Genomic DNA, 27,103 nt, shown 5'->3' on the forward strand with positions numbered 1-27,103 from the left:
TTAAAGTTCAGTACTTGTGTATAGTTCTTTTGGTCTTTATTCCTAGGTTAAGTTTCCAAAATACTATATCAAAAAATAACCTGGGTCCATTGCTCCCATCTTCAGTGTGGTTGTATTTTTGTTTGAAATAGTTTCACTTGTTTCTGTTTGTATTCCATTTTAGATTCCTCTGATTTTTATTAGATTTATTTTGTGGGTTTAGTTTGAGTATGTAAAATATTAGCAAGATTACAAAAGTTAAAACTGTACGAAAAATTATACTTGGGGAGGCATCACTCCCTCATTCTCAACTCTTGATTCTCACTCACTCCTGGTAGGTAACCAATCTTATTGGTTTCTGGGTTTTCCATTCCTGTGTTTCTTTTTGCAAAAATAAACAGATATATGTATATTTTCTTGCATCTCCTTCTCTCTCTTACCCAAAAGATAGCATGCTATATATACTTCATACAATTTAACTTAGCTTTTCCAACTTAACAACATATTCTGCAAATCACTTCATATCAGCCTTAGAGATCTTTTTCTTTTAAACTTCCATAGTACTTCATTCTATGGATGTACCATAGTTAATTTAACCAACCTCCTATGGATGGACATTTACGTTGTTCCTAATATTGTAAAATTATAAACAATGCTTCAATAAATAAATGTGTGCATACAAATTTTCATGTAGTTAGAGATATATTTTCAGAAGTGGAATTGCTAGGTCAAAAGGTAATAACATATGTAATTTTGTTAGATAATGTCAAATTTTCCTCTATAAGTTTTATACCAATTTTTATTCCTACCAGGAGTGTACGAAAGTGCTATCCCACATCTTGCCAGCAGAATATGTTGCCAAGATTTTTAAATTTTTGCTTATCTGATAAGCCAGGAATGGTATCAGTATAATTTTACTTTCTCATATTCTAATTTCTCATATTATGAGTAAAACGGAACATATTTCCTACATACATTTATCTATGTATGTAGATATGTTTTATATATAATATACATATTATAGACTATATGGTGTTAGAAGTTAGAATAATGATTACTCTCAGAGAAAGACAAATGGTGACTGGCAGTAAAATGTGAAAATTCAATGAGCTCATGATATGTGCACTTTTTGAATATATTTCATTGAAAGATATTTTTTAATAATGAATGTCTTCCAAATAGAAAAAGGAATGTAAAGGGATTAAAGAAAATATAATCAATCAAAAGGAAGTTTGGTAATAAGAGAGGAAGGCAAAAATTCAATCATATAAATGTCATTAAAAAATTAAAACATAAAATAAAATGATAGGTGTTAAATCTATCAGACATCAAAACAAATGTACATGGACTAAATTATCCAATTAAAAGAGAGACATTAGCAATTTGTATAGAATAGACAGTATATACCTGTATGGTATTTACAAAAGACATTGGTTTTTTTTATAATGGCCATCTTAACAGATATAAGGTGATATCTTAAAGTGGTTCTGACTTGCACTTCCCAGATAATGAGTAACGTTCAGCATCTTTTCATATACTTATTGGCCATTTGTATGTCTTCTTTGAAGAAATGTCTATTCAAACCCTTTGTCCAGTTTTTATTTTTTATTTTTTCAATTTACTACTGCTCTGCAAAGGTTTCAACTTTTTAATAAGGTTATGTGCTTTCTGCTATTGAGTTGAAGGAGTTCCTTATATATTTTAGATATTGACCCCTAATTACATAAGTGGCCTGCAAATATTTTCTTCCACTTCATGGGTTGGCTTTTCATTACATTGAATGTTTCCTTTGCTTGTAGAAACTTTTTAGTTTGATGTAGTATCATTTGTCTATTTTCACTTTTGTTGCCTGTGCTTTTAGTGACATATCCAAGAAATCACTGCCAAGACTAATGTTACAAAGTTTTCCCCTGTTTTCTTCTAGGATTTTTACAGTTTCAGGTTTTATATTTAAGTCTTTAATCCATTTTGAGTTGATTTGGTAAACAGTGAAAGATAAAGGTCTCATTTCATTCTGTTACATGTGGAATCCACTTTCCTAACACCATTTTGTTGAAAAAAACTGTTCTTTCCCCATCATGTGTTCTTGGCACCCTTGTTATAAATCAGTTGACCATATATGTGTGGGATTATTTCTGGACCCTTTATTCTGTTGCATTGCTATATGTGTCTGTCTTCATGTGGGTACCATATTACGTTAATTACTGTAGCTTTGCAATCAACTTTGAAATCAGGAAGTGTTATGCCTACAGTTTTGTTCTTTCTAAAGATAGTTTAGGGTATTTGGGGTCCTTTGTGAATTTTAGGATTGTTTTTTCTATTCATATAAAAAATTGGATTATTGATAAGGATTAAATACAACCTGTAGATTGGTTTAAGTGGTATTAAAATTTTAACATTATTAAGTCTTCCACTCTAGGAAAATGGGATGACTTTAGAATTTATTTTCAGCAATGTCTTGTAGTTTTCAGGATCTGAGTCTTTTATCTATTTAGTTGTTAAGTATTTTATTCTTTTTGATGCCATTGTAAATGAGATTGTTTTCTCTAATTCCCTTTCACATAGTTCACTGTTAGTGTATAGAGACACAACTTATTTTTGTACGTTGATTTTTATCCTGCAATACCATTAAATATATTTGTTAGCTCTAACAGTTGGGTTTTTAATTTTTTTATTGATACGGAACAATTATACATATTTATGAGGTACATGTGATATTTTAATACATGCATACAATGTTTAATGATCAAATCATGGTATTTAGGATATGCATCTACTTGAATATTTATCATTTATTTCTGTTGGGAACATTTCACATCTCTTCCAGACAATCTATCATTATTAACAGTAGTCACCCTACAGTGCTATCAAAACTTATTCCTTCTGTCTAACTCTAGTTTTGAACTCATTAACCAATTTCTCTTCATCTCCTACCCCTTCCCAGCCTCTGTGAACTAGCATTCCATTCTCTACCTCCATGAGACAAACTTTTTTAGTTCCCATTATTGGTAAGAATATGCAATATTTGTCTTTCTGTACCCGGCTTGTTTCACTTAAGATAATGTCCTGTCTCTATCTCTTTATTTCTTAAAAAAGAAAAGTAGAAAATGTAAGTGAAACAAATTAAGCAATAGTTAAGCAACGGGGCATTGATTATTTCCTTAGACAATTTTATGGTCATGTGATGTGCTGCGTACCAGTCAAAATAATAGTTATGAGATTTTAAATATCTGGTGCCATACACGTCATAGAAAATTTCGCTAAGTTGTCTATACCTCAAATTAGATGTTTGAACTCATACAGATTAAAAGATAAATTTGGCAAAATCAACCCCCTTTTTTTTTTTTTTTTTGAGATGGAGTCTCGCTCTGTCACCCAGGCTGGACTGCAGTGGCGTAATCTCAGCTCACTGCAACCTCCGCCTCCCGGGTTCAGGTGATTCTCCCGCTTCAGCTTCCCGAGTAGCTGGGACTACAGGCGCCCGCCACCGCACCTGGCTAATTTTTTATAATTTTAGTAGAGACGGGTTTTCACCGCTTTAGCCAGGATGGTCTCGATCTCCTGACCTCGTGATCTGCCTGCCTCAGCCTCCCAAAGTCCTGGGATTACAGGCGTGAGCAACCGCGCCCGGCCTGTTTTATTCTTTTATTATCATTTTTCCCTGAGTTTTGAATCATTCATATCTTTATTTAAAACCACTTCCCAATTATTTCAAACTTTCTTAATTCCTGTGAATCTTTACCACTGCTCTTCTTCTGGCTTGGTTTCTGATGTCTTTCAAGGAATCATCTTTTTATATCTTACTGTATTTTTTTCCATTTACCTTTTATTCCACTTTAAATCTTCATTGCTTTGATTGGAAAGTCTCCAGAAAAACACCTTTCTTGGTCTTATTTCCATGCCCTGAGAGCCCATAAAAGATGTGTTTTAAAAAAAATCAAATCTCATTATTGAACATCTTTAGTGGAGCCAGCCTTTCACTTCTGGTATTTTGTTTTCTCATGTTACATCATGGTCTTTAAAAGAAGAAAATGAAAATATCACTTGCATTTGTAAATTTCTTGGTTTTCTGCCAGAGTCTTCATAGAAATCCTTTTTGAGTTCTCTTCTGAGAATAACATTCATTTTCTGCAAAAATATGCATAATAGAATGTGAAAAGCATATTATTTGTTGCATTTGGGATGCATTCCCTGTGAAGATAGCAAAATATGTGGAGTAAAACTGAAACATGCTCAGATTTTTAAAAAAGAATATGTGGGCCGGGTGCAGTGGCTCATGCCTATAATCCCAGCACTTTGGGAGGCCAAGGTGGGAAGATTACTTGAGGTCAGGAGTTCGAGAACAACCTGGTCAAAAAGGTGAAACCTCATCTCTACTAAAAATGCAAAAATTAGCCAGGCATGGTGGTGCAGGCCTGTAATCCCAGCTACTCGGGAGGCTTAGGCAGGAGAATTGCTTGAATCTGGGAGGCAGAGTTTGCAGTGAGCTGGGATTGCACCACTGCACTCCACCCTGGATGACAGAGCAAGAGTCTGTCAAAAAAAAAAAAAAAGAAAGAAAATAAAAGAAAAAGAAAGAAATGTGATCCCCAAAGTTGGAGGTGGGGCCCTACTGGGAGGTGTTTAGGTCATGGGAGCAGATCCCTCCTGAATGGCTTGGCACCCTCCCAGCAGTAAGGAGTTCACATGAGATCTGGTTGTTAAAAAGTCTGGGACCTCCCTCCTGTCTCTCTTGCCCCACTTTCACCATGTGACACACAAGCTCCCCTTTGCCTTCTGTCATTAATAAAAGCTTCCTGAGGCCTCACCAGAAGCAGTTACTGATGCCATGTTTCTTGTACAGTTTGCAGAACCATGAGCCAAATAAACCTCTTTTCTTTATAAATTACCCAGCCTCAGGTATTCCTTTATATCTAGTGATACCAAATGGACTATCATAGAAGCTTCCTTCAGTACAAATAAAAATTTCTTGACAATGGAGGATAATGTTTTATCCTCCATCTTTTGATATTTTTCAAAAGATGGAGGATAAAACATTAAATTGCTACTCCAGAGTTAGTTAATTCTGTCCAGCAAAAAAAATAATCAGCCGGTAATAAGGATGTGTTGTAAACCTTCAAAAGGAAACAACTAAGGGACTTAAACTACAAAAAGAAAAGAAAAGGAAGGCTGACTATAGAAGAATAAGTGCTACAGATATATAGAAGGCAATAAGCATTACAGAAGGCAGATGCCTGTAATCCCAGCCACTTGGGAGGCTGAGGCAGGAAAGTTACTTGACCCCAGCAGTTCAAGGCCAGCCTGGGTAACATAATGAGACCCCTTCTCTTAAAAAAAAAAAAAAAGTTATATATTCTTTTGCCAAAGACTCTCTAAAATAAATAACATCAGGAGATAATAAAATTCTGACAATAACTATCTCCACATATTTTTAGGAAAGGAGAAAGGTAAAGTGGCTGATGGTGTAACATCTCAGTGAATGCCCAGATGATTTGTTAAAGGATACTATAAAAAGGTAGAAAAAAAGGTATGCAATCAAATATGATACAATAATATTAAGAATACTATAATCCAAAGTAAAATAGGCTTCAAAAATATGTTTAAAAAGATTTTAAATTATGCATATAGTAAGAAGACAATGAAGGAAGATATGTCTCCTCTTTACATGAGTAATAAATTGCAAAGAGAAAGAGAAACTGGGATTCTTACCTTGCTTTCCTCTTCTCAATCAAGAAGAATAAAATTCAGTCAAGAAAGAGTAGAACACATATTGGAAAAGGGAAATAAAATCCGAAACAGAAGAAATTACAGCACTAGCTCATTCTGGTAAGTCTTTTCAGCAGTATGGTCTTGTTTCCAAACATGCCCTTCCAGCTCTAAATTTAATTCTGCCATTTGAAGACTGAGGGACATGTTTTCAAGTTCAAAGTAAGGAAAGGTTTATTTTTAGTAAAAACCATGTCTGCCACAGTGCCTGCTTCACTTACACCCTTTATTACTAAAAGTTCGCCAGCCCCTACTGAAAAGGTAGCCCTATGTAGATCACATAACCTTGCCATCTGGCTAAAGCTGATTAGACCAAGGGTGTGACCTTGGCCAAATTATGCCAATGGCATAATGAAGCAAAATGGTTTTGGCTAAACAAATCATATTCTCCCAGAATACTCATTTGGAAACACGGAAATAGCCAAGCTGTTATCAATAGATGGGAGGCTTAAAAAATTTCTATAGATAGGTGTCTTGAGTAGAGTCAAGGCCATGAGGGGGGTTATGGAAAACAGAACAAATAAGAAAATATATATTGAGGAAGCACAGGCTGTAAAGTAAAGGTGATATGGAAGGCCTTAGGAAGAGTATTAACTAGTGACAGAAGATCAGCCACGGCGGGAGGAGCAGGATTGGGGGCAGGCAGTGCATGCGGTTAGTGGGATGGAAAGCCGCAATCTTGGTGTTTGAGCCCTACTGGGAAGATCAACAGACCCCTCCCAGCTGCTAAGGTGTTTACGCCAGCATTCTATCCTCCAAGATTCTGAGCTGACATTCCATTCTCCTAGGACTAGAGTGTACAGCTGTCCTTGAACTCCTAAGGAATTCATGCTTTTCTTTCAATTCTGTCCTTAAACTTTCTCACCCTCAAAAAGAAAAAAAAAAAAAAAAGAGCAAGTAGATATGTATGACAGCCTTGGAACCAGAAGAATCTCCACTGAAGGCTGTTTAGGATTTAAAGAAAATTCTGTAATTTCATCTTTTTAGAGCAGGTAATTTAATCTGCCCTAAACAGGAGACTTTACTGGTTAATAGTGTGGACCATGGAATTAAGTCATACCTGAATTCGAACACTGGGGTCTGCATGGACATAATGTCAACATTTGAAACATAAAAACTGTTTTCTTGCTGCTGTATATAGAAGTACGTTGTCCACAGAAGAGTGCTTTCACACAGTAAGCATTCCACAAATATCAGGGAATAAACGCATCAGTTAGATAAGTTATAAAACTTATCCAAGCCTGTCTCCTCATCTATAAAATTATACTTGACCTACCTCAGGGGATTGTTGTAAAGATTACGCGAAGTAAACAATTAGTACCTGACCTGGCATGATGAGCACTCAGAAAGTGTCCTAATTATTAACATTTTTATTCCTGTTTTCTAAGATATTTTCAGCTGGTTTATAATGTTTGTGCTTTGTAAAGTATTTAGCATTCTTAAAATTGGATGTAAAATCATATATAAAAATCTAAACACTATATCAACATATAATTCTAATAGTTTTAAATGTTTTTACATCTATCAAGAATCATATGTGTAAAATAATGACCTTTTGGGCTTTGATTCTTGACAAGTTTTCATGATCTACAAAAATTACTCAATTCATAATTGAAGCAATTAGATCAAATATGCTTGTCCAAATTGTAGGCAAGTGTGTGATGTCCATAATGACCCCAAATCCCTCCAGTAAACAGGTGCCAGAGATAGCACAAAACAAAAAGCAAATTATGGAAATATCTGTGTTGGGAAGGTGGGGGTAGGATAGGAATTGCTATAGTAATTTTTTTTTACCGTAAGTCTCTATACTTGTGCCTATATTACATATTTGAACATATGAGTACCAACCTATATTTGACAGTAACTTAAAATATATTTTTTGAATGTTAAAACCACTATGACATTTTTTATCATCAAACTGAAATATTAAATTTCTTCACATTTGCTATCAGAAGGCATCTTTTAAGTTACATTTGTATTGCACCTGACTGCATTCTAGATTCTTTAGCTAGAGAGAAAACAGTCAGTTCATAAAAGCTGAAAGTGAATTGCCCTGAGAAACTTTGTTGAAAAGCATATGTATAGCACACAAACTGGAACATGAAACCTGCTAAATGGGAGGTAAAAATTTGATTTAAGGATGAAAATGAAAGTTAATTTAGAAAATACTTTGATTTCTGGAAGAATCTCTATGAAAATATTTATGGCTGTAACTCTCTTAAATATTCTAAATTTTATGTACTCTTCTCTATTCTTCAAATCAAATTCTACAATAAAAAATATATAAGCAAACAAAGTTCTGAAATGTGACAGGTTTCCCTCTTATTAACAAAGAGTAAATAAGTGACAAATTAATTTAGTATAATAAAACATAACTATTAAAATTTATTTAGACACTATCACTGTTTAAATTGCATTAAGATCCACGTAAAGTTTCTGGGTGAAGCTACATATGACTAAACCTTATAATTTAAAAATCTAAATGTATTCATTTTAATTGCCATTAATATTAAAAATTTTGTCCTCTTGCTAATTAAAAATTTCCAGTTTTAAGCTTAGAGTAAATTAAATCTCCTACTTTGGCAAAGTTGGATGAGAATTTGGCTGTGAGAATGAAAGATGTTAGGAAAAGATGGAAGATTAAACACATGCATCTACTTCCCCTACATCTCAAAACTCCATTAAAAAACAGCAGGAAAGGAATTTTTAATGGTAAAAACCAGAAACAATAAGGAGAAGTGAAAAGGAGAAAATGCCAATAAAACTAGAATCCAGAAAGCAAGTATATCTGTAAAGACAGCCCATCTGAAAAAATTGTATTAAAAGCCTGTAGTGAGAGAAGATGAAAATCATAGCATCTCTTTTATTCCTCCCAATGTTGTAGTAATCATAGCACTTCATTGTGATTATCTTTTTACTTACCTGTCTCCCCCACTGGACTGCAAGCCCCACGATATAGGAAATAGGGTTTATTCGTCTTTGTACCCTAGTGCCTAGCTACTGCTTCTTTCACACAAAGTAGGTGCTCAGTAGATGATTATGGGACTAATGAATACAACTCATGTTATTGCGATAAATAGTACTCATAATGACCTCTGTCTCTCATCCATTCAATGTGTTCTGTAAAATATAAACTGACTACTCTTGGTTTGGTTTTGCCTTATTACTAATGAACTGGCCTTGCTAATTCTGTCAATCCTATTACTTGTTCAGAGCTATTTCTGCAAGGGTCATCAATATCTGGGGATTTTAAATCTGAGCTTAAACCTATTGAAGTTCAAGAGGAGTTCAGTAGACAGGGATTCTCACCCACTGAACAAGGACACCAGGCACAGAGATCCAAACTGTGAGTCCACAAGTAGTCCTTTTGATAATATAATTTTAAAAATTTTACCTTAGGGGAAAGAATGGTGATTCACTGTTTATATATTATTGTGTTAATTTAAAATAGTTCAAAGTACATAAAGTTTTGAATTATCTACTATAAAGACAATTAAATACGGCGTATCCTTCTCTCTTTCAGTGATTTCCACCAGTCATCTTCACTAATACAGATTCAGAGTAAACACGCAATTTTGAGCCTGATATTCTAGACTGTTAAAATAAGACCATGACTGGAGAACTCATTTTGCAATTTTAAGTTTCCTTTGAGTGAAGAGAGAACTGAAGGGAATAAATGATGAGTCCTTGCACTTTATGTTTGAAGATCTGGCTCCCAAGTTGGAAAACGAGTGCGGTAGTTGCCCTTTATCCAAGGGGGATATGTTCCAGAACCCCCACTGGATGCCTAAAACCATAGATAGAACTGAACCTTGTGTATACTATGTTTTTTTCCTAAACATACATACCTGTGATAAAGTTTAATTTATAAATTAGACATAGTCAGAGGTTAACAATAATCACTAATAATAAAATAGAACCTTTATAACAATATGCTAGCATCACAACACTTGCACTTTGGGACCTTATTAAGTAAATAAGGGTTACTTGAACACAAGCACTGCAATAGTCAATCTGATAACCAAGACAGTAATGCATATGATGTGGATATGGTAGACAAAGAGATGTTTCATGTCCCAGGTCAGACAGAGCAGGATAGTGTGAGATTTCATCAAGCTACTCAGTACACTGCAAATCTAAAACCTGCAAATTGTTTATTTCTGGAATTTTTCATTTAATATTTTTGGACCAAGGTTGACCAAGGGTAACTGAAACCACGGAAAGAAAAACCTCAGATAAGTGAGGACTGCTATATTCATCCAGCGCTAAGGCATGTTTTGAGGCTTTTCCTTAGTAGTATGTTGTTGTGGTGGTGGTTTGTTGGTGGTTTTTAATTTTTAAAGTAGAAATAATGTTTGTTTTGAAAGGTTACTTTAGAAATTTAATGAAACAGAAATAATGTTTTTAAAAGAAAAGGACACTGAGAGTTTGTTGATATTTCTTAAATTCGGTGAAAATTTTCTTTCAATTGGTTTTTTTTTTCTATTTTGTTTCCACGGAGGTTATTATTATTACTAATAAACCTTACAGTTTGCATCATGAAAATGAGTGCAGTAATTGATTTGTAATGGAGTATTTTTAATAACTGCAAAAATAGCTTCTAACTATAGAATCCATTTTAAATATATATATATACACACACATATTGTCCATTGTACGTGCTACTTAGAATCACCTAATATTAAAGCTAGAAAAAACTTTAGAGATCATCTAATTCATCACGACAATTTCTGCCCAAATACTATGTTTATAAGTGGATTGGATATTATATAAGTCATTATCAAAATATATATGAACCATTCATAATAATGTCTGCAATGGAATTCAAACAATATGTACAGGAATATGTATATTTACAAGATAAAGAGATACTTTAAAAAAGATGGCTGTTATGAATTTCTAAAATTCTATTTTCTCCAGAACAAGTAAAAGAATATCTGTATGTCGTAACAGCAAAGTTGGATAGATGGATGTCTTTTCACTAGGAACAAGAATTCAGTTATGACTTTTAAAGCTCATATTTTCAGAGTAAATTTTTTTTTACTGATGATACAGGATAACATATAGGAAATTGATATTTGCTATGCATTCCTGACATACTAATTGTTTAAAAGGCTCCCTACAACTCCCCTGCCCAGTCCCATTTGTTGAAAAAGCAAAACTATTTGAGTAGGGTAGAAACAGAAAATATTACATCGGTTCTATAGTGTCTTATATCAAAATTTCTATCATAGTTTTTCTATCAAAGTTCTTATGAACTTTATCTAGATACTGGGAGTGGGGGGAAGTCAGGCATAAAGTAAGGAAAATTCTCAACAGCATCAAGATGAATGTTTTGTATTTAAAAGAAAGAAAACAAACATTTGCTGACTGCCAACAATTTTCTAATTTGTTATAGCCATTTTGAGGACTGTGTGTCCTGCATTCCACTCATGTGTCTCAAAATTTAATTTTAAAGAAAACTCTTATTATGATACCACAAAATGTAAAAATTGATCTATCCCAAAATTAACAACTAACATAACTGAAGGTAGCAACAAAAATCCTAAGTTTTGTCTTACTCCATTAGAGAACTGAAATTCAGAAAAGATATATAAAGCATTACAACACAAATGCAAAAAGGAAAATCAAACAGAAAATCACTTATGATCCACAAAATCATGGGTAGGGAAGACAATTCACTGGAAAACAAGTATGCTACATTCAAATTAAATAATCATTCCCATTTTCCAATTCCAATTAATTAAAGAAATTAATTGTTATGAGGCATAAAATCCCCTCTGTGTCTCTTGTGGAGACACTGAAAGTCTCCACAAGCCCAGTAATACTTTCGTGATCTGACATGGTGTTGTCAAACCTATCTGATATGAAATTCTCACCACTGATAATTTATTTTAATAAGAAAGGAAAGGCAGAACTGCTTTCTATAGAGTCCAATATGGCATTGGGGAAGATATTCTTGGAAGGGGTTAAAACACTTCATATTAATGTATCTGTATTGGTGAGCATATTAGCTTGGCTTAGTTGATCAGATTAGCTCACAGTCATCTTAGAAAACAGGAAAGCAGAGACCTAAGGAGATGTATGGTTAGAGGCAAAGAAAAGTAGGACATAAAGCCCTCCAAGGGTGACTAGAACACAGTGTGACACTCCGTGGGGCACAGATCAAGATACCGAATGTAGATTTCTAGCAATAGAACGAAGCAGAATGTCTGTCAATTTTGCCCACTTAGCAGTTTTTCTTAGTTTGAGCCATCTCAAAGTATAGTATGTGCCAGGTAGTGCCTTCAAGATAGATAACTTACTAAATTTCACTTCAGTTGATTTAAGAGGCATTTCACTTCCATACTCGATTTCCAGTCTGTTATTTCTATCCCATGTTTAATCATGTTCAGTCATTACAATGCCTTTTTAGTGCAGCACCTTCTCTGAAAGTTTCTTATTCTATGTGTTTCCAAAAGGGAATATGAATATACGCTTTCATGTAAATGAAAGAAAAAAGATTGTTTATTTTAAATTTAACAAAACAAAAAACAATCTTACTCTGAAAATTTTACATTGGAGCTATTTCAATGCTCTATGTTTTCTGCATTTTGTACATCCATGGAAAGATGTCAGGTATGCTATAGGTAAATAGATAATTTAATGTTTGGCTGTTTAATTTCTTTACTTTGTACTTGGGGAAACCAGTATAAGACTGTGAAAACTTTTCATCATAATTTGCAAAAAGAAAAAAAGGAATAAGGATACATTTACCTGAACCTCAGCCCTTCTAAATAAAATCTATTATTTCTACCGAGCATCAACGTTTTAGTTTGCTAGGGATAATAACAGTTATTGAAATGCTAAAAATATTTTTTCTCTGTGTGGAAAATATTGCATGTGATATATTTTTTAGACGTTCTACTAGTTACTTGATCTGACCTGGACTAAAGTGAGTATATATACTGTATACTAAATCTGTGTACCACTTTTCTGATTTACTTTTTTAGAGCAATACCCTTAATTTTACTGCAGTTAGTATAGAATACTATTATTTTCCTTAACATCAAAACAAGCCAGAAACTGGCTAAATAAATAACTGGCATTTGTACTGCCTAACATGCAGAGGAATATTGGCATGCATATGTGTATATATATATATATATATATATAGTTCTTTTTTTTTTTTTGAGATGCAGTCTCGCTCTGTTGCCCAGGCTGGAGTGCAGTGGCGCAATCTCGGCTCACTGCAAGCTCCGCCTCCCGGGTCTACGCCATTCTCCTGCCTCAGCCTTCCGAGTAGGTGGAACTACAGGCGCCCGCCACCACGCCCGGCTAAATTTTTTTTTTTTTTTTTTTAGTAGAGACGGGGTTTCACCGTGTTAGCCAGGATGGTCTTGATCTCCTGACCTCGTGATCCCCCCGCCTCGGCCTCCCGAAGGGCTGGGATTACAGGCGTGAGCCACTGCACTCGGCCACTGGCCTATATCTTTGTGGGCTCTTCTGTGGCATCCCAGGATTGGGGGTCCACAGGCATGGAAAGAACTAGTGAATAGTCAAAAAAAAATTAAGGAGTTAATTTTAGGTATGCCTCATTTCCCTAACTGCAATTTTAAAGGGTAGGTGGGGAACCCTGAAAAATCCAGAGGCTCAAAGCTTTAGAAATCAAAGAAAAGGCAGGCTATGGAGATAGAGAAATAGTGGACGGCATCGGTGTAAAGTCATTCTTTGCAAAAGTCAGAACCAGGAGCTGTGAACTGAATTGTATTCCCTCAAAATTCATACATTGAGCCCCTAACCCCCAATATGACAGTATTTGGAAATAGGGGCTTTGTAGAAGAAATTAAAGTTAAATGAGGTCAAAGGGTATGGCTCTGATCCCGTAGAATTACAAGAAAAGACACCGGGGAGCTAACCCACTCTCTGTCATTTGAGGACACAGTGAGAAGGCAGCCATCTGCAAGCCAGGAAGAAGGCCGGCACCAGAAACCAGCCTTACTAGATCTTGATCTGAGGCTTTTAGCCTCTGGAACTATGAGAAAATTAACTTCTGTTTTTTAAGCCACACAGTCTATATTTCGTTATAGCAGCCCAAGCAGACAAAGATACCTAGCAATTGTGTTTATTTATGCCTTCTTACAAATAGAAGACTGGCAGAAAGTTTGAGAGACTGAAGTGTTAGTTTTCAAACATAAGCCACACACTGAGATTTTATACAAAACTTGGGCTAGATCATAAGAAGCTTAAAAAACAAATAGACTTATTTTAGAAATTATAGATCTCTGAATCTGCAGCATTGTAATTTCAAATACATTTTAAAAATCAAATACTATTCTTTGGAATGTAGGATTAATTTTTTTATTGGTTAATCTGAATCCATGAGTGAAATATCTCACTTTACAATATAAATCTCCACACAAAGCTCACAGTGTAATGTTTCCATAATTTGGCCACATGTAAGAGTAGTTCTATAAAGAACATTTCCTAGCTTTATTTTTCTGTATAATTGATGCATACTGCATATTACACTTGCTTTTACAAATGACCTAGAGATGCAGGACTGATGATAAGTTCTCAGTCAATTCATATGATTGTCAAAAACCAACAGCAGGTCTTTTATACTGACCTTCCAGAGCTGTTATTAGTCAGTTAAAATTAATTCCATTAACATGAAATAGGCCAGGTGCGGTGGCTCACTCCTGTAATCCCAGCCACTTTGGGAGGCTGAGGTGGGTGGATCACAAGGTCAGGAGTTCAAGACCAGACTGGCCAACATGATGAAACCCCGTCTCTACTAAAAATTCAAAAATTAGCTGGGCATAGTGGCGTGTGCCTGTAATCCAGCTACTCAGGAGGCTGAGGCAGGAGAATTGCTTGAACAGGGACCCGGGAGGCGGAGGTAGCTGTGAGTGAGATCACGCCACTGCACTCCAGCCTGGGCTACAGAGCGAGACTCTGTCTCAAAAAAAAAAAAAAGAAGAGAAAAGAAAAAGAAAAAAAAGAAAGAAACAGACTCTTTTATTACATTCAGTATAAACTAATGAGGTTTAATTCAAAGAGAAAATATATCATTCAAATAAGTACTGTCTCAAGGAATTTAGAGACATGGTGACATTGATTTATTGCTTTCCATTTTCTCATCTTGGTTTTAATGCATATACAAAAAAATTAGGTCAGCTTATTTGGTTAACACATTGATTCATTAAGCATTTTATTGAAGTGGAATGGCATAGTGGAAAAAATAGAAATTTTGGAGATTTGAGAGTCAGAGATTTGAGAGTCAGAGATTTGAAACCTGGCTCTATACTACCTCTGTGAGCTCTGGCAAGTCACTGAATCTCTCAGAGTCTACAACTCATCTCTGAAAAACAAGGATAATAGTTTTGTGTGGATTAAAAATAGTGTCTAGAGTACCCCACACATAGTAGGTTCTTTAAAATTTGCCACTGTCATTTATGAAGTATTTACAGTGTATGAAACGATTATGAAGAGGTATGACAAGTAAAAAATTGCCTCCGTCCTCAAATAATTTACAATAGTGGAGAAAAATACATAAACATAAATGCTATAAGTTGTTGTGGATGCTAGGAGAGAAGTCAGTCTATATCATACAGTGATTAGGTAATCCCAACTATTTGAAAATCTACCCATAAACTACAATAGCTAGTCTTGAAAGCTAAGCTCTTCTTAAGCAATACTGAGAATATACAAATTAATTTAAAACTAGATATTCTGATTAGACTAAACAGGTTTGAAGTGACTAACAATTGTCATGTGACCAAGGATAATGATGATAATGAAATGTTTAGGGGTAGACTTGTTTTTTTAAAAAAGTCTTTTAAAACTAATGTTTAAAAATTTTACTCACTTCCTTTGTACACTAGATCCTCGCTATCATATATGAAACAGGAACAACATGCAGGACCATTTATATTTGTCTCATTTTATTTCTTGGTAATTACTAAACCATAGTTGGGAGGTGTTAGAATTTGAGGACAAGGTTTGAGAAGTGTTATCCTATATAAGCTACTATTTAAAAGTATTAAAATCCTAAATTAAGAGGAAAATAAAACCCTAACTTGGTAAAATTCTATTTTAAGCTGTATTTCTCATCAATATTAGTTTTTACTATTACTTTTGAAGAGGGTGATAACATTCTTTTAAATGCACATTATTCTGTCAAAGGATCCACATACAATTTTTACTTAACACAGGTTTTCATTGAAACAGTATTATAACTATTTAAAATAAAAAAAGTACAAAATCACAGATTTTCATAATTATGTGATGTGGAAAATACAATACTTCTTTTGAACCAAAGTAAATCTTTGTGAAGGCAAGATTTTTACCTTCTGTCTTCTTGCCTTACTTTATTACCAATTTCCAATCACACAAAGATGTGCTTACCCAAAGCCCTGTAATAATCCTGTCATTTTAAATGTTTTAGCCTAAAGTAGACATGAAATCTTTTAACCATGAAATAATAGCATTGTAAATCAAATGTTTATATTTTTTAAATGACTGATACATTGCATACACATATGTAAAATATGTATTTTTATTTTATCTAACAGACTCATAGAGCAGTTACTATGTGCGGAGATCTAAGCACTTTGCAAATATTCCAATTAAATTACTTGTACCAGCCGGGCACGGTGGCTCATGCCTGTAATCCCAGCACTTTGGGAGGCCAAGGCAGGCGGTTCACTTGTCAGGCGATCGAGACCAGCCTGGACAACATGGTGAAATCCCATCTCTACTAAAAATACAAAAATTAGCCAGGTGTGGTGGCCCATGCCTGTAATCCCAGCTAGTTGGAAGGCTGAGGCACAAGAATTCTTGAACCTGGGAGGCAGAAGTTGCAGTGAGGGGAGATTATGCCACTGCACTCCAGTCTGGGCAACAGAGTGAGATTCTGTCTAAAAAAGACAAAAAAAAAATTACTTGTATGATGCTAATGTAAATTTTGAAAAAGGTAAGATTTTGGGATAATCAGAACACCCCAGAGTGAGTTAGTGACAGGATAAATTAATAGGAAGGTAGATGAAATCTATTAATAGCAATAATATTCTACTTATGTTTTCCTCTAGGTGCTTCAAGCAGTGCAAACAAACACACTGATGTCTTAATATTTTTCTTTCAACATGTTCACTGTTTCCCTGGCAGTAAACAGTAGCAATTTTTGCCAGTCCTTGTATTCTAACTCAAATGGAGGCATTAGGTAAGGATGGACTCTGTCCTTTACTTAAACGGGCAACCCAGTTGATTTCAGTCTTAGTATTAGTGAGCACCATACTGGAAGAGTTTTGTTCTTCATGTAATTCAGAGCCCAGGAAAATGCCTAGCATATAATCTATTCTCAACATATATTAATCCAATCAACAAATAAGTTTTGTCCTAAGTAACTGGATTATCTTTTCATAAAGGGATTCCTTGAAATTGGTGAAAGCCTTTTCTGAAAAAGGAATTTCTTTTTCCCAGTAGATTGTCAACTAGGTAAACAACAAGCAATTCAAGAGGGAAGCTGTGCCCTGTGTCTTCAGCCTTTGAAATAAAATTATTTCTAGATTTTCTTAAACTTATGTATACTTACTGAGAATAGTAGCTACCCCAAATTAACAATCCAGTCTTAAAAAGTAAAGAGACTGGATTGAGTCTCTATTTTTCTGGGAACTGAAAAGCTATTGAAATTATCAAATAAATTTCCATTTCTTTGTTTTGTAGTTTTCTTTTGAAGTAAAAATTTTCATGTCTTTTGAGATGCAAAATTTATTTGTAAATAATTACACTACGTAATAAAATGGCTTTTCTGTCCAGCAGTTTTTACTCTCCATTTTCCATTATGCTTTTTAATTACTAAATCTATTCAAATGTAATATTCTTTATTACATTTATACTTACCTAAACATTTTGAAATTGATTGGCTTTCCCTTGACAGTCTTTTCTTGTTCAAGTGGAAAAAATCAAATTGGCAAAGACATTTGACCTCCAGTGATTCTGGATAGGGATTGCAAAAAGAGAAACAAAATTACAGTACCAGTCCAAGTGTTGAGACCAAAGGTAAAGGCAAAAGAGAAATCAAGAAAGAGTTCTGTGTTACCACCCTGCAACTTGGGAAAGCACCACACAGACCAAATGCAGGATTGAAGTGTAAATCAATAGAAAACTAAGATGAATTTCAAAGTATAAGCTGTGTGATATTAGTGCCTAAAACTGACTTCAAAAGAAGGAGGCAAAGCAAAAAAAGTGAAAGAATAAAGTATAAAAATAAGATAGTTTATCTACTATTAGTATATCCTCCCTGACTTGAAAACTTCAGGAAAATCACAACTATATGGACCCCTGAGGGAATACGTTAGCATGCATAATAACTGAGTTTTCCAGATAGTCCAAAGCTAAAAAAGGAAACAGATTTGATTTGAGTGTGAACCAGATAGAATGAAAGAATAAATAGATTCTACATGAGGGCACCAAGGAGTTTCATATGAATAAAAATCCAAGTGCTTTTAGTGATTTTCTATTTTAGCCTGTCAAAAATACTATAAACCGGCAGGGTGTGGTGGCTCACTCCTATAATCCCAGCATTTTGAGAGGCCAAGGTGGGAGGATCACTTGAGGCCAGAAGTTCAACACTAGCCTGGGCAACATACCAAAAAATTAAAAAAAAATAATTAGCAGGGCGTGATGGCACAAACACACACCTGTAGTCCCCACTGCTCAGGAGACTGATGTGGTAAGATCACTTGAGCCCAGGAGTTTGAGGCTGCAGTGAGCTAAGATAGCACCATTGCACTGAATGAAGCCTGGGAAACAGAGTTAGACCCTCTCTCAAAAAACTTTAAAAATATATATTATAGGCTTAGCTACTGGCTATTTTCATTTGCTTGGTGGGTACTGTTATGAAAACTTGTCCCATGGTATGGAGAGATGCTATTGAATAGTGTTCCTTAGACCATCATTCTTTAATGCCAATTCAAAGATTCGATTTGCCAAATCATACTGAGAAAAATGACTCTATTATAGTATGTTAATTTCCATAATAGTGTAATGATTAAGAGTTGGCTCCAAATTCAGACAATGTAGGTTCAAATCCTTGCTCCACCACTTATTGTATGATCTTGGGCAAGTAACTTAAACTCCCTGCCCTTCAGCTTCCTCAGTTATAACATGTCATTAACAATTGTCCCTACCACATATGGCTATGTGAGAATTAAATGAGTTTTGACACATACAATAATTTAAACAATGCCTGACGCATAGTGTTCATAGCAAGTATATAATTATTAATTTAATTTTTATTATGTGAAATAAATAACATATATTACATCTTATATATTCAAATTTCACATAATATTATGAAATTAGGAAAATCAGTAATAAATAATGTTCACTAACCACATAGACTTAACTGGAAGGCTTGAGTTAAGAAAAGACAAATGATGAATTATATAAAATCCTTAAGTCCAGGCATCTTTAATAACACATGTTAAATTAATGTCCTTTTACATTGCGGACAGAAACATTCTAAATACTTTATCACTGAGTGATTATCCTTAGCCTACTTATGGAATCCGGCAGCAGGAGACTATAAATATGCATATACCTATATATTTATCTCTCTATATATGTATGTACATCCTGGAATTCTTGTGTCATTATTATTTCTTTGTTCCTCCTATAGATTATATCAAATCCAATCCCTATAATGGAAGAAGCCAAAAGCCAAAGTTTGGAGGAAGACTTTGAAGGACAGGCCACACATACAGGCAAGCAAAGCCAGAAGAAAAAATAATTATTAAATTAAAATTAAATATGGCAATATCTAATGTTCTTATTGACACTACTCAGTATGTACTTTAAGTAATATCTTTATATAAATTGTTATATTAATCTAAAAAATATTTGAGTGGGCAAATTAATTTTTGAAATCAAATAATTCCTAAGAGTTTTATTTAGATGTCAAAGAGTAAAAAAAAAAAAACACTAATTATTGGTAATTTCTTGCTGCCCAACTATCACAAGACCTCTTATCTACACTATAATTAAGCCACTTTCCTCTCTCCTGATTGTACCCCACCCTCAGTACGAACTTTCATTATAAACAAGATTAGACCAAAAGGTAAATAAATGGCCTTTAATTTCATTTTTTAATCTAATAAAATAAAGGGAATGATAAGATATTCACTTTATTTTTTTGAATAAATAAATTTCAGTATTCCTCCAGAAAGCCTAACACTTCATTTCATCCAGAGTCTGTTTTCTTAATCTGTTAAATTATGTCTGGCTATCTATATGCCACTCTTAAGAGCTTAAAACTTAAATATCATGACTTAAATTTAAAAATTCACATTTAACTCTACTGAATCTTATTTGAATGGTAATTTCCTCTCTCTTTTAATTTGGATTGAACCATTACATTTAGCCAGAAGTTTGAAAGAATTCACAAGAGTACCAGCCAAAATGTGTGGAGATTTATTTTATAATAGCAATGTGAGGAACACCTTCCTAATTATGACAAAAACAAAAACAACAACAAAAAGACCATTGAATAAAGGTTGGTAAATTCATTTATAAAAAGGAAGGAAGGATGGATGGATGAAGGGATGGAGGGAAAGTGGGAGACAGGGAAAAAAAGGAAGGAAATAGCTGCTATCTGGTAAAGGTCACCAGGAACAAAAGTCAAAAAGCATTTAACAAATTGGGGAAAAACATTTGCAACTCAGTCAACAGTGTCAGTTTCGTAATATATATTAAGAGCTCCCACAAATCGATAAGAAAAGAAACCAATTACCAAATAGAACAATGAGCAAAAGATAGGACAGACTATTCATGGGGAAAAAAAGAAAAAGAAAAAAGTAACACAAAAAACTATAGTGAAAGTAAGTAAGTTTAATAACACATGTTTGGCACCCTCATACATTGCTGATAGCAGTGTAAATTGGTACAATCTCTGTAGGGGCAACCTAGCAATATCAAAAGTAGTAATGTATATGCCCTTTGACCAGGGAATTTTATTTATATAACTGTAACTATACCTGCACAGAGTTTTAAAAATGTATGCACAAGATTCTTCACTCAGCATCATATGTCATAGAAAAAACTGGAAACAACAATGTAGATCACTATGAAACTGTTTAAGTCAATTATGTATATCTACACAATGGAACACCATGCCTCAATTTTCTAAATAAGGAAGAACCTCTTCATGTGTGTATACTGAAAAAATCTCCAAGATATAGTATGAAACAAAAAAAACAAGGTAAGGAAAAATGCAGATAATACACCACCATTTGTAGAAAACACAAACAAAATGGATTCTCTTTTTTAAACAAACATACACACATGTATATTTTGCATATGCATAAAACATATCTAAAATATTGATATGAACACTGTATGTGAAAACAAAAAGCTTTGATTGCCTGCATGTAATATAAATACATTCATAACAAATTTATATTAAATATATATCATATATAAAACAAAAATTATTAGGCAATATAGAGGAGAAAGAAGGAATACATCCACATATAGAATATGATATAGAATACGGACATTAAAGGTGTGGATATAGCTAAGCTTTAGTGAAGGATAGTCAGTTTAATATTCCTTGTTTTAAAGAATTTAAGACTTTCTTAAATGAATAATGTTGTTAGTCATCAGGTCAACTGAATATCAGAATTCCAGTTGAATCATCCTTCATTTAATTAGTTTTACTTAAATCTGCCAATCTGGCCGGGCACAGTGGCTCACACTTGTAATCCCAGCACTTTGGGAGGCTGAGGTGGGCAGATTACTTGAGGTCAGCAGTTCAAGACCAGCCTGGCCAACATAGTGAAATCCCATCTCTACTAAAAATACAAAAATCAGCCAGGCATGCACCTGTAGTCCCAGCTACTTGGGAGACTGAGGCAGGAGACTCACTTGAACCCAGGAAGTGGAGGTTGCAGTGAGCCAAAATCACGCCCCTACACTTCAGCCTGGGCAACAGAGCAAGACTCCATCTCAAACAAAAAAAAATCTGCCAATCCTATTCTTTCTATGTTTGTAAAATATGCCTAGAATCTTAGAAGAATGGGATGGTCTCATAAAAATTTTCCTAAAGCCATTTTAGTTTTGCTGAGGTCAGGCCCCCTGCTCACCAGTTGTTTTTTATATACTATTGTTATTTTGTTTCCCCAACATTCCCAGTTTCCTTTATTAATACTGTAATGCCAATTTTAGTTTGTTGCTGAAGTTTTTTTCTTAGGTAATAAAAGTGCTATTTTTTCCAAAATTCTAGTATCCTACCTGGACTCTAATTTTTAAATATATTAACCCCAATCTTTTGCCAGTAGTTCAAAGTGCATAATTTATATTTTCATTAGTACAAATGTTTCCGAAAGATCCTTTACCAAAACCCATTTAACAAGATTAATGTGGTAGCATATTTTTATGAGCAGGGCAGTCAGAAATTTCTAGCCCAAACAAGATGTTTGTTTCTGATGCAGGAGATAATAAGTTTATTCCATGACAATACTTACACAAATTTCAATTATGGCAATAGTCCTTTTGAAAATAAAAAGGAAAACAATTTATTTTTAATTTCATTCCAGGACCCAAAGGAGTAATAAATGATTGGAGAAAGTTTAAATTAGAGAGTCAAGACAGTGATTCAATTCCACCTAGCAAGAAGGAGATTCTCAGGCAAATGTCTTCTCCTCAGAGTAGGAATGGCAAAGATTCAAAGGAACGAGTCAGCAGAAAGGTAAGATAATACAAAAATCAGTAATAAATAATTTACAATGTGTTTTCTAATCTAAATCAATCTAGAGAATCACTTTAGACTATTACAAAATATATTCATTACAATATTGCTTACGCTGGCAAAAAAAAAAAATGGAAATGAAGTGAATGCCTATTGTGGCATTCTATACTAAGAACAGGTACAGTTATGAAAAGAATTAGTTACAAATACATGAGCTGACCTAGAGATAGTTTCACAATATTAGAAAGCAACATACAGAGAATTCAATCTTGGGAATTGTAACAAACCTGCTCCACTTGTTTTGAAAACATGTAAAGAAAAAATAAATGTAAAACTATTTTGAAATATGTAAAATGCTACACAAATGTAACACATAATCACTATTAAAAATTTTATGCTAAGGTTAAACTTTGGAAATGTATCTGAATGCCTACATATCCATATGCCTGAATATGTGAATGAAACAAGTTTTCTTATAAATGCTCAAATACATCTTCAAGTCAAATTTGTGTGGTTTGATCTGTTAAATTAACAGAACTATAGCAACAACTTAAAAATTATATGAAACATTGGAAATTTTTAGGATTAAAACTAAACTGGGACAATATTATTATCATTATTACTATTATCATTTTGAGACAGAGTCTCATTCTGTCACCCCCGCTGGAGTGCAGTGGCGCAATCTTGGCTCACTGCAACCTCTACCTCCTGGGTTCAAGTGATTCTCCTGCCACAGCCTCCCAAGTAGCTGGGACTACAGGCATGCGCCACCATTTTTTGTAGAGATGGAGTTTCACTATGTTGCCCAGTCTGTTCTCCTGGGCTCAAACAATCCACCTTCGTCGGCCTGCCAAAGTGCTGGGATTACAGGCATGAGCTCCCATACCCAACCCGGGACAGTAATCTTAAAACAGAAGAAAATATGATAAGGAAAGAATAAGGACATTAGGGAAACAAATATAAGAAACAGAAACAAAAGAAAGAAGTAATGAAAGCATCATAAACTTTTACTTAACTTAAATCTCAGTGTCTTCTGTAAAATGACACTAATAGTACCTACCTCAGAGGTTATCTGTAAGGATTAGACAACATAATCTATGTGAAGTACCCAACACCTGGTATGTTTTTCATAAACATTAGTTTCACGTGTTCTCAATTTTCCTCTACTTTAAAAATCCATGGTTCTGAGCTGCTCCACATCTATTAATCACACTATGCCCCATTGTTCTTTTATACCTTTTTTTCTTTTTTGGTTGGGGGAATGGGTGCTTAATATTCTGTTAAATACATTAATAATGGAGTAGCTATTATGAAAGGCCCTGCAGGTGACTTTTTATTCCAACTGCAATGAAAAGTAGCTATCTTAGAAAATGGAATTTGGGCCTTCTCTTACTTCAGCCCAAACTAGTGAATAATAATAACCTGGAGGGCTTGTTAAAATACAGATTACTTAGCCTCACTCTTATAGGTTCTAATTCAGTAAACCTAGGGTGGTGCCCAAACATTTGCATTTCCTAGAAGTTCCCAAGTGATGCTGGTGCTGCTGGTCCAAAAATTAACCTCTTGGATGATCTGATGAACTCCAAATAGTAGGAAAAGCTGTCTTACTTGAATTTTTTGGATATTCAAAAAAATCAGTAAGTTATAAGATATAATAGTGTTTGTTGCTATAAAGAAAATAAACCAGCATAAAGAATGGAGAGTGTGAGATGGGGACCTTTTTAGGTAAAGTAATCAAGGAAGGTGACATTTAAACAAAAGCTTCAATGAGGTGAAAGAGAAAGGCACATCAGGAGTGAAAGGTAGGTGGTCCAGGCAGAGAAAAGAGCAAAAGTACACTCCTTCGGTTGAGAATGGGCTTGGTATATCTAAGGAATAAAACTTCTGACTTAATAATTTCTATCATTTCTTTAATCTATTCTCAGATGAGCATTCAAGAATATGAACTAATCCATAAAGAGAAAGAGGATGAAAACTGCCTTCGTAAATACCGTAGACAGTGTATGCAGGATATGCACCAGAAGCTGAGTTTTGGGCCTAGGTATGGGTTTGTGTATGAGCTGGAAACTGGAGAGCAATTCCTAGAAACAATTGAAAAGGAACTGAAGATCACCACAATCGTTGTTCACATTTATGAAGATGGTATTAAGGGTTGTGATGCTCTAAACAGTAGTTTAACATGCCTTGCAGCAGAATACCCTATAGTTAAGTTTTGTAAAATAAAAGCTTCGAATACAGGTGCTGGGGACCGCTTTTCCTTAGATGTACTTCCTACACTGCTCATCTATAAAGGTGGGGAACTCATAAGCAATTTTATTAGTGTTGCTGAACAGTTTGCTGAAGAATTTTTTGCTGGGGATGTGGAGTCTTTCCTAAATGAATATGGGTTACTACCTGAAAGAGAGGTACATGCCCTAGAGCATACCAAAATAGAAGAAGAAGATGTCGAATAAAGATTCACTATGTCAATATCTCATGTTTATCCTTTAGGCATTGGATGATGGTTTTGGTAGTATCTATATTGCTTTAGTGAACACAGAGTATGGGCATTGCTATGCTAATTTGACAAAAATGATTGATGCAACAATCGAGTTATCAGCATTTCTTAGTATTAGTTACTCAAATTGATACAATGCTTGACTACAAAACAGAGCTGTCTTCAGCAACATTATTAGTAGACAAAGAGCATGTGGATAATATTATGACATTTTTCAAAAATTCCTTTCAAGTTATGTTTTGTCTTTTTTACTCCATTTTCCCTCCTCACTGTTATTATTATTTGGGCTTTTCAAATTACATTATTCATTATAATTTTCTTTGTGTAATAAAAATGAAATCTCATGAGGAAATAAATTTTCTATTTGAAGTCTATTCTTTCTCAAGCATTACATTACCAAGACCCTAAAAACATTATAAAGCCCAAAACACAAAATATCATTCAGTAAAATATCTTATATTCCAACCAAATTAATGCATAAGAAATTTAGAAACACTGTGCCAAGTTAAAGTTGTATTTAAAAAAGGAAACAATATCTTTGTATTCTCTGGGTGGAAGAATAATATTTAGTGGTAATAAAATTACAATATTCATTTGTAGATTGCCTATTATGGGCCAGTATTTTATACATATCATCTCTAATTCTTAACCACAAATCTGTACATAGATAGTATTACTCCCATTTTATAAATAGTAAAACAGAGAATCAGAGAAATGAAGTGTAAGTTCTACTTTTATTTCCCTTGAAAACATTTGGAAGTCTCTCCGCCAACACAAAAATGTGGAAGTGAAAAATAAAATATGTTTAAAATGTCTTTAAATGAACAATGAGATGAAGAGCAAGATAAAAGAAATTCCTATGTTTCTGAATCACAGTAGAGAAATAATGGTGCTTACATAATATGGCCTGCAATTAAAGATATGGTACTTGATAAGTACCCAAAAAGGGGCTCCCTGTGAGAAATCTGTTTAAAGCAGGTTTGCACAATTTCCTGTGGCAGCTCAATGTTGAAATCAGACATTTGCCACAAAGTCTACTTTTCACTCTCCTAAATGACTATTGTTATAGCTTCTCTCCTTTCCATAAGCCTTTTATATCACTTTCCTCCATTTCAAACATTTCATCTTACTCATACTTCATTGAGAAAATAGAAGATATCAGATGAGACCTACTTCATCTTTCCATCACCAGATCTAAAGTGGACAGCTGAAGTAAACACTGTTTCTGCTGATGTCATGATGGAAGAAGTGTCCATTCTATCTAATGCTAACTGATCAAACTGTGCTGTGAATCCTACTCTTTTTATCCACGTAGTAATTATTTCTCCTGCAATTATGACCCTCCTCTCTGCATCATCTCTTTCTTCCTTCCCTATGTTGTATTATTTATATTGGCTTACATGTGAATTTTTAAATTTGCACACTGTTTAAAATACGCCCACCTATAACTTAAATTTTCCAGCTATCACTCACTTCTCTGCTTTCCTTTACAATTGTGTCTCTCAAAAGAGGTATCTAAAGTCACCATCTTTATTCCTCACTTCCAATTTTTTTTCATCTCACTCCAAGCAGGCCTTTGTTCCAAGTACTTAGAGTCAAACTTAATAGCCAATTCTCATTCCTTATTTTTTTCTCCCTCTTAAAAACATGTGTCATAGTTGACTATTTTCTACACCACAACCCACCCTGTTTTTTTTTTTTCTTTTTCTTTTTCTTTTTTTTTTTGAGATGGAGTCTCACTCTGTAGCCCAGGCTGGAGTGCAATGGTGCAGTCTTGGCTCACTGCAACCTCCGCCTCCCAGGTTTGAGTGATTTGCCTGGGAGTAGCTGGGACTGCTGGCATGCGCTACCACCCCTGGCTAATTTTTGCATTTTTAGTAGAGACGGGGTTTCACCATGTTGGCCAGGGTGGTTTCGAACCCCTGACCTCAAGTGATCCACCTGTCTCAGCCTCCCAAAGTGCTGGGATTACAGATGTGAGCCACTGCGCCTGGCCTCTTACCCTTTTTAAGTAACTTCTTTGGCTGATTTGAAAACTTACTGCTTGTTTGCCTTCTATTCCACTGACTATTCCTTCCAAGTTTCCTTTGCTAATTTATTGTCTAAACACCCCAGGTAACGTCCTCCAGTTC

General features: G+C 34.4%; 1 protein-coding gene and 1 long non-coding RNA gene across 5 annotated transcripts in view; one reads left to right on the forward strand and one right to left on the reverse strand.

The window, feature by feature from the left end:
- LOC103890431 (uncharacterized) overlaps positions 1-6,505 on the reverse strand; it is a 165,250-nt gene extending 158,745 nt beyond the window's left edge. The window contains exons 1-2 of the long non-coding RNA XR_008511022.1: positions 5,689-6,505; positions 3,803-4,107 (exon numbers count right to left, since the gene is read on the reverse strand). This is a non-coding gene — a long non-coding RNA (uncharacterized LOC103890431). The remainder of the gene's footprint in view (positions 1-3,802; positions 4,108-5,688) is intronic.
- Positions 6,506-6,548: 43 nt separating this feature from the next.
- PDC (phosducin) lies at positions 6,549-25,343 on the forward strand. 4 transcript variants are annotated; one of them, XM_054524220.1, is made up of 7 exons: positions 6,549-6,737; positions 8,959-9,091; positions 16,818-16,948; positions 19,409-19,493; positions 20,154-20,281; positions 22,323-22,474; positions 24,400-25,314. In XM_054524220.1, exons 5-7 carry the CDS (start codon positions 20,188-20,190, stop codon positions 24,925-24,927), a joined length of 774 nt encoding a protein of 257 aa, XP_054380195.1. In that variant the 5' UTR covers positions 6,549-6,737; positions 8,959-9,091; positions 16,818-16,948; positions 19,409-19,493; positions 20,154-20,187; the 3' UTR covers positions 24,928-25,314. The 4 variants fall into 4 exon arrangements, with proteins under 4 accessions (XP_054380195.1, XP_054380196.1, XP_054380191.1 ...); XM_054524221.1 differs by lacking the exon at positions 20,154-20,281; XM_054524216.1 differs by lacking the exon at positions 16,818-16,948.
- The last annotated feature ends 1,760 nt before the right edge of the window (positions 25,344-27,103 follow it).

The sequence above is a fragment of the Pongo abelii genome, chromosome 1, assembly GCF_028885655.2.
Source record: "Pongo abelii isolate AG06213 chromosome 1, NHGRI_mPonAbe1-v2.0_pri, whole genome shotgun sequence".
Classification (NCBI taxonomy): Eukaryota; Metazoa; Chordata; class Mammalia; order Primates; family Hominidae; genus Pongo; species Pongo abelii.

Bases quoted from the DNA above. Each gene is read 5' to 3' on its own strand.
- PDC (XM_054524220.1), top strand. From the start codon at position 20,188: ATGTGTGGAGATTTATTTTATAATAGCAATGTGAGGAACACCTTCCTA. The intron at 20,282-22,322 runs GTTGGTAAATTC...ATTTCATTCCAG, and splicing joins AAAAAGACCATTGAATAAAG to GACCCAAAGGAGTAATAAAT. The intron at 22,475-24,399 runs GTAAGATAATAC...ATCTATTCTCAG, and splicing joins AGGAACGAGTCAGCAGAAAG to ATGAGCATTCAAGAATATGA.